At 35.5% G+C, this 8,666-nt stretch overlaps 1 protein-coding gene across 1 annotated transcript; it reads right to left on the reverse strand.

The window, feature by feature from the left end:
• Window positions 1-7,517: 7,517 nt before the first annotated feature.
• LOC149200006 (protein SRC2-like) lies at window positions 7,518-8,363 on the reverse strand. The gene is made up of 2 exons (XM_089400806.1): window positions 7,732-8,363; window positions 7,518-7,644 (listed from the first exon to the last, which is right to left on the reverse strand). Exons 1-2 carry the CDS (start codon window positions 8,361-8,363, stop codon window positions 7,518-7,520), a joined length of 759 nt encoding a protein of 252 aa, XP_089256932.1.
• Window positions 8,364-8,666: the final 303 nt, after the last annotated feature.

Raw genomic sequence — 8,666 nt, forward strand, 5'->3', positions numbered from 1 at the left:
CAAATACCTTGACTTCATAATTTCCAAAATCATATACTCAATTCATATTTTCATTGAATTGAGTTCAACACCCACAATTGAAATTTCCTCAACTTTCATCATGCATTCCTACAATATCCTACCATGAAGCAAAAAAATATGTTATCCAAATAAAAAATATCAAAATATTAATATTAGGCTTACCTTATCATGATGGCCTTCTCATCAAAGAATCAACTTACTTGAGTTCTTCAAAATCAACATCCTTTCGCATGATCCATCTCCACATGAATCTTTCTCCATGCATTCATTTTAATCAGAGTGACCTTGGATCAAACTTGATTACCAAACTACAACATATTTCTTGGAGTTTTCATTGTTAACTCCCTTTATTTATTCTGGATACTATACTTGATGTTGATCAATATTGTCATATTTGTGCCACGAAACCTTGTGAGAGAGTCTTTATCTCCATTTATGGGAAAGTATGCCAAATTTCTTCTTTTGAGCATCATGCAACCATATGGAATACTTACCGAGCACACTTTATATCCAACTCTTTTTGTAAGATTCTTGTAGATATGAACCTTACCCTAGAGAAGAGTTACTTAAAATATGCATAACTTTCTTCCATATAATCATCTAGCCATCCTTTCTTGAACAAAATTTCTTCTTACTTGTCGAAGTTATGTTCCTCTTCCCAAGAGTAGAAATACTTTCATTATACCTTTCACACTAAAACTTGACCATATTCATTCCTTCATCCTTCAAAAGTATTGTTTCCATACTAGATGGAATATATACTAGTCATGTCATAATGTTATTTCTAAGAACCTTCCAAAATGATGGTTCTTATTGAATATTGATGACCCCTCTTTGCAAATGACTACCTCTAATATGATAGAAAATGGTTGGATGTACAATAATATGCAATATGGTACCAATCTTCTCATTCTTGAAAGCTAGATGATTCCTACCAAAGAAACTTGATCATGTAGACTCTAATTCTACTATAACATGCTTCTATTTATGATGCCATGCTTTTCAAAAAACAAAGACTCTTCTATAGTATACAAAAACACATGCTACACTACTTTCTACTTAAAAACAAAGACAAACTTCATAAAAAACTTGACAAAGATGGAGCTTCCTTCACTAATAGATATCTTTGGGATATTCTCCTTTTAACTTCTTCTCAGTTTCTCCCCTTTCTTCAGCTAAGTGAGCTTCACTTATTTCCTTCCTTGTGTTGTTCACTTTATTGTTTAGATAATCATTTTTAAAGTGTCCATACTCATTGCATCCAAAGAATTGAATCTTGGACATATCTATTTTCTTCTTGGACTTTCCAAACTTCCCTTTCTTCAGTTTCTTGGTCCTTGCAGTGAAGGCTTGAGACCTTTCATTTGATTCAATATCATATTTTCCCTTGATACTAGATTCTTACAAGATACATTTAGCCCACAATTCATCAAAATGTGTAGTATCTTTCTTTGAGTAGATGCTAGTTACAAAACTACTCCAATCAGGTGGCAAAGCATTTAGTACATAGATTTTCATCTTAGAGTTTGTAATAGTGTCCCCAAGTACCTACAACTAGTCTCATATTTTTGATATCTTCATTATATAGGTGGCCATGTCTTCATCATTTGATTTCCTTATTCTATATGGTTAATTCCTCAAGGAAATCTTTTGACCTTGTGTACTTATAGAGGACAACTTTACCAACCTATCATACATATCCTTTGACATCTTCAAATAAAGAACAAAGGGAACAAGATGATATTTAATGGATTCAACAATGATCCTTTGTGCCCTTACTTTTCCCTTCTCCTAGGACATACTCCATGACTTCATTTTAGGTGAGTGCCAAGTCAATCCTTTTCTTCCATTCTAGGAAGTTTGTTGATCCAACGAGCTTGTTGCTTTTCTTGAAAATGTAGCCATGCGATCTGTATATTGAGACATATAATAAATACGATACTTGTCAACAAGATTCCTCCTTCTTGATGATGTCCCCAATTATCTTTATGCTTTTAAGATCTTGAAGGAGACTTCAATGATTCCCTAGAATGATGATTTCTAGGATCCCTTCAATAATGGTGTCTTCGAACAACTTCAAAGAGTAAATGATCATCCCAAGATTCCTTAATGATTTCTCTTCTTCAAGCACTAGAGTATCTTCAATATGAACTTGTCCTTCATTCCTTTAATGAGAGGTTGATGATGAGGTCTTCTTCAATGAAGGTTTGATATAGTTCTCTTCCCTCCAGGTCAATAGATCTTCTTTTTCTTTCCTTGTGTCCTTCTACAAATGACAAACCCTTTAAGATGATATTCCAACTGCCTTCTCTTGTTCACCATAGCTCTGATCCCATATTGGAGAATGTAATATGGAAACTATTAATTCAATTTTATCCTTAACCTTAATAATTGATTGTGAAATTTATTTATCTTCTTGGGTTTCTTTATTAGATCTTTCCATGAAGCAATTATCAAGAGAAAAAACAATAAATACAATCGACATAAGATATAAGCTTCAAGCCAGGGAAAAACCCCTCCAAGGGGAAAACCCATAAAATCTCTTCTCTTCTTATAGAATCTACTTCAAATAAGAAAACCAAGACCCAAAACCCTAGGCCATGTCCTCCTCCAAGCACCAAGTCAAACCTCCAAAAGCCCTTCTAATCAAGTCATAGATCAACCTAGACAACAAGAGCCAATCCTGCTTCAACCAACTTCCAATTTCAACTTTGGCCTCCATCATCAACCTGAAACTTCAACCCTGTAGTAGCTACAAAAACCCTAATTCCGGCACATCTCAAATCTTCAAGAAGTCTTCCTTCAACCAAACCAAAGTCTTCAAATTCAAACTAGACTAAATCAGAATATTTGGCTCCCCTGTAATGTGGATCTGCAATTCAATCTCATGCAATTTGGACCTGCAATTTTTGGCCTTCCTTGAAGCTACGAAAGCCATAACCTTCACATGTATGAGAGAATAAGGCCCAAAAACAAAATTTCTTCTTTCTTCTTGAGTTCTTCTTACCTTCTATACCTTCTCTCTTCCTTCTTTGAAGCTTCTCGCTTCATATTTAAATTCATGATGAGAGTTCGAATTGGTGATCAAAAGAGGTAGATGCTGCTTCTATTTATACACATGCGTGGGGTTCAAATTCCTTCTTTTAGGCAGACTTCTCATTTCTTGGGCTGACTTGTGTTTGAAGGTTTCTAGGACTTTCTAGACTCAAGATCATTTTCTTTTACATGTTATAACTTGCCCAATAGGGTCTTATACAAATGATAAAGACACTTTTGACTCAAGAAAAATATGACAAACCCTAGAAGCATGAAGAACACGCTTTACCTAGATGACCATACAAAATGAAGCATGAAACCCATGCTTTAAAATAATAATTTTCTTTCTTCTTTTTCTTGTGACATAAGATATGCATACTGATTTGAGTACATTGACAATTATGAAGACCATAACTAGTTACATTTTCCAACAAGATGCAATTTCACATGTTGTAATGCAAAATACCTGTGATGGTCTCCAAAAATATGGTTTTTAAGGTATGCAATCCATGATTCTTATCTTTTATGGAGAGTTATTTCTCCCATCTTTTCTGGGGATTGATGAGAATAATTATTTGGATGGCGAAAGATCTGAATTTGACATCATTTGCTTGGATGCGACAATTAATGTGTAACAAAGAGATACATTAACTCTCCACCTCACCATTGGCCAACTACACCACAATCTCTCTTGCAGTTGACCACCCCCGAGCCATATCTAGAGTTTGAGGGGATTCTTACTCAATAAATAATTCACACCAAGGATTGGTTAAACACTCAAGATGATGAGTTCACTATCTAAGTGGTTTATCAACTACTCAGCAAACACCATAATATCTATCTTACTCTCTCAGATTAAATAGAAAGATTCACCAAAGGTCCAATTGGTGTATTTCTTAGTTTCAAGAGACTAAATACTATATAAGTGGTTTATCAGTTGTATTTTCAAGGTATGCACTGTAAGAGCCTATAGCCCATTGTCCAGGTGGTTTATCAACTCTTCCAACAAGCACCACAGTGGCTCAACTTACCTCTTCAAGTGGTTTATCAACCTTACAACAAGCACCCAAGTGATTTATTAGCTTATTCAACAAGAACTTAGTGGTTTATCAGCTTAATCAACAAGCACTAAGTGGTTCAATTCTCCATTGAGCCTCTCACTGGCTAGCCAGGCTTGGACACACACAATCCATCTCTCAACACATCAATACGATGGAAAACACCCTAATTTTAGAGCACAAAACTCAGTTGCAACTGCAACATTGCCCCAATGGTCCATATCGAGTGTCCCAAATTCTTTCTCTGTCATTGCCTCCATTTTTCACTAGCTTTTCCTTCTTACCTCCTGTTTTTCCTCTATTCCCTTTTTATCCTACAAGACTGCCCTTGCTTCCCTTTGCTCACATCGTAGAACAAAAACGCGGGTGGTTTCCTTTGTCCAATCATGTCTTTTCCTTTTGTTAGGTGGTGGTTCGATATGTTATGCCACGAGATACCACTCACCCACTTCTCCACTGTCCCTCAAACTTGGATCTGTGTGTCCTCCCCTTTAGGCAACATTTCTTGTTTTTATTATTTTTAAGAAGACAATTTAATACTTAAATTATTTATAAGATTTGTCTTAGCTAGTCATGGCTTCCATGTTGGCCTTTACAATGATGATCACATATACAAAAGTAGGGATAGAGGGGTGGGACTATTACAGGTAAATCTTCTAATGGTCATAACTCTGTGTTTAGATTTCATTTTTTTGATGAAATTAAATCGTTGGAAAGGTCTCAAGGAGTAAAAGACAATGCTAGCCTTAGGAAAGAGTTTTTAGGTGGTCGGAGGAAAAGGAACCTTGATAACCCCATTTCCACAAAATGGCTTTGGAGGTTGAGACCATACACTTTGTACCCTCAAAAAGACCTTGAGGGGAGTGGGTGGGTAATCACACCGTTGGTTTCTTCTAATGGAGCAAGCTAGGGATCTCCCAAAATATATGGAGATGGAGGGCTTCTATTTCTCAATTGTTATAACTATTTTTATTAAAAGCAAGACTAGAAATGAGGACTAGTATTTTTGTCGAATTGTATACTTAAAAATTATTATTAATGAATTTAGAAATAATAATTTGAATTGTTGAAAAATAAGTCTTACATTTCCACATGTAAGAAAAAATATACCATAAAAATTATAAAATCAAATTTTCAAAATAAATATATATACATAGAGACGAAATCTAAAATACCTCTCCAGGATAATAAAATCACAACACTCTTTCTGCCATATGTTACGATCCCTTTGTACTATGATGCAAGCCTAAAAATATTGTGGCTATTATAATGCTTATGCCATACTTCAATCTTTCACCACCATGGTTCTTTTGAGATCTTAAAAAGTTTCTCAATACACTATCTCCCGGATAATAAAATCACAACAACTCTTTCTGCTGTATGTTACGATCCCTTTGTACTCTAATGCAAACCTATGCTATTATAATGCTTATACCATACTTTAATCTTTGACAAAGTTTCCCAATACACTTAGTATTAGCTCTAGTACAAGTTTGCCTCACCCATTCAGGGCAATATCTTCAAATTATTTGGTGACTTACGAACCATTCAGGTCAATTTCTGTTTCGTTTTCAAATTATTTGATAACTTTCAACTACATTGTTGATGAATTTGGATTCTCCACGTTCCAAATTAGCTCTGTCGATGCTAATAGTTCAGGCATGTGGATTCCCACTAGTCCAGGATAAGGTTATTTTAAGCTACTTTAATCCAGTGAACTGTCTAAAGATGTGTATCGTTTCAACTTCAAAATTTTATTTATCATTTTGTAATGGATCTGTTATTTTATTTATCAAAATAACCTTTTTTTCAACATAAAAATAACTTTTTTGTTATTCCAGTTGGAACAAAAAAAAGTAGTCATATGTACTATAGCAAAATTGTTTACAGTTGACTCTCAGAAGACAAAAAAACAGCAATAGGAAATAAATTAAGAAACGGCAACTGGCAATGTCAATGTTCTACTTGGTTGACGATGTCACAGATCAATCTTCTCTATTTGGTTCAGCATTGTATAGAGTGGTGCTTGTACGTGTCTATATCTTTGTTAGCTATCTTTATTGATATGTAAGTGTAAATTTTTTGGTATGAATTATATTTAATTCATAGTCATAAATATAGAAACAAATTTGTACTAAATGGAACAAACAAAAACAAATTTGTAGCAAATCCATTTGTTGTTTCATTTTAGAATTTTATTGTTGTAATTTCCATTTCAAAACTCCATTACTTCACCTGCACCTATAGTCTCAGGTTCTCATATTCATAAAAACAATGTACAAAATTTTGATTGAGTTAGTTTTACATTATAAAATCTATCCATTTCAAAACTGCACCTATCTTCTCAGGCTCTCATATTGATAAAAGCAATGTAGAAAATTTTGGTCGTTAGTTTTAGACTATAAAATCTACCCATTTCAAAACTCCATTGCTTCACCTGCACCTATCTTCTAAGGCTTTCATAATGATAAAAACAATGTAGAAAATTTCGGTTGAGTTAGTTTCACACCATAAAATCTACCCCAACTTCATCTAATGGGCTTCTAATATAGCCTTCTTTCCCACCTTTTCTTGATTGTAAAATAATGTCAAAGTAAATTGGAGACGAGAGTTAGAAATATTTTTCAACAATAGTCACTTGCATCAGCTGATTATTATCTCGCTTGGTTTTCATCCTTATGGCTTAATATGTTGGTTTTCATCCTTATGGCTTAATATGGACGGACCCTTTTCTGCAAGATTAGGAAAGCCTACTGTGCCTTTGAAAGATCGATTTGATTAATGAAGGACATAAGTTAAAAATGCAGTGATCATCCTGTAAACAAATATATATACTCTATATATATCAAAGCAGCAGAATGAAGGCACTGAATTTGCCCATTTCAGACTCATATATGATATATCTATTCAAATTTTTACATAAACCAATGTTTCATCCACAATGGCTAAGAGTTTATATCAAAGTAGCAAACTGAAGGCACTGAACTTGCCCATTTCAGACTTATATCTATTCAAATTTTTACACAAACCAATGCGTGATCCACAGTGGCTAAGAGTATCTATCAAAGTAGCAGACTGAAGGCACTGAACATGCCCATTGCAAAATTCAGACTCATATCTATTCAAACTTTTACACAAACCAATGTTTCATCCACATAGGCTAAGAATATATATCGAAGTAGCAGACTGAAGGCACTGAACTTGCCCTTTTCAGATTCATATATCTATTCAAACTTTTACATAAACCAGTGTTTCATCCACAGTGGCTCGTGATTTTCAAAATATTTATGTATGCCATAATAAGCACTTCACGAATCAACTAGGAATTGAAGGCACTTGCACAAAGAATATAATAACAGAAAACCAACGTATTCTTGCACAATAATATTATTGATGATAACACTATGCATAAATTGCTATTGCTTTGTTGTAAGCCAGAGCAGGATCTTGATCTTCCTTGGCACAGATGTTACTGTCAGATGGACTGAGATGAATTTTTGCAGCCCCATTCCTCAATCCAACTTTATTCCTTTTCAATTTTGGGGCCATGAGAATCTGATAGCAGCCAACAGCTTTCTTCTTCTCCTTCTCAACCATCTCACCACCATCTTTCTGCTTTTCTTGATCTTTTCCCTGTTCCTTGCATGCACTACTGTTGAAGTCTTGACAGCGGGATTGCTGTTCTTGGGCATCAACAACATTATTAGGTTTAATGGACAGTAATTTTCCCACAAATGAAGGCCTGGGTTGGACAGGATTCCCCATCAAATCTCTGAAACCCACAGCCCCCCCAGTTGCAGGGATGAATCTATTCATTCTGTGAAGATCCACTCCATCAAGAATCATGGTGCCAAGGTTGAGAATGCCCTGTGGGCGACCAGAAGGACGACGGACCTGCAGTGCCAAGAAACTCATCCCACTGAAATCTGTGCTCCCGTAGCCCTTGAGGAGAGTGGAAAGCAAGACCCTCACAGTGCCTACCAGGGTATCCCTGAGGCAACCCACGCAGTATATCTCCATCATCACAGCAGAGGTTTCACTGCGGAGAAAACTCTCTTCCACTCTGAATATGGCCTTGTCATTCCACGTAGGGTTTGCGCCCCCTGTTCTGTCGATTTGCGTCGTCAGTTTTTTCTCGAAATTGATCCATACAACACAGTAGGTCTGCATCATGCCAAAAAGATGCATCTCCTTCAGATCTTGAGCTGAGATGATGTTAAGCTCCAGCTGTGTGTAAGCTTCCCCCATGACGTAGAGTGAATTTACTGCACAAGGAAACGCAATATTCAGAGACCACCCTGATTGAAATTACAAGAGAAGAAACGCCATGAATGAAATCTTTTGAAATCTGAACATCATATAGAACTGACGATTCCATTAATACCAATTTTTGGGTATTGATTGATAATAGATACAATGGATATATTCCCTGTAACGAATGAAATATGACCAAACAGATAGTAAAGTTACCTGGCAGAGTGGTGAGGGATATCTATTTCTCTGTTCTGTAATGCATGCACGAAACTCTTGAACTCTCGAGGTTGGAGATCG

This window comes from Pinus tabuliformis, chromosome 2_1 (assembly GCF_031772625.1).
Source record: "Pinus tabuliformis cultivar Carrire ecotype Pingquan chromosome 2_1, CPIR1, whole genome shotgun sequence".
NCBI classification, from domain to species: Eukaryota; Viridiplantae; Streptophyta; class Pinopsida; order Pinales; family Pinaceae; genus Pinus; species Pinus tabuliformis.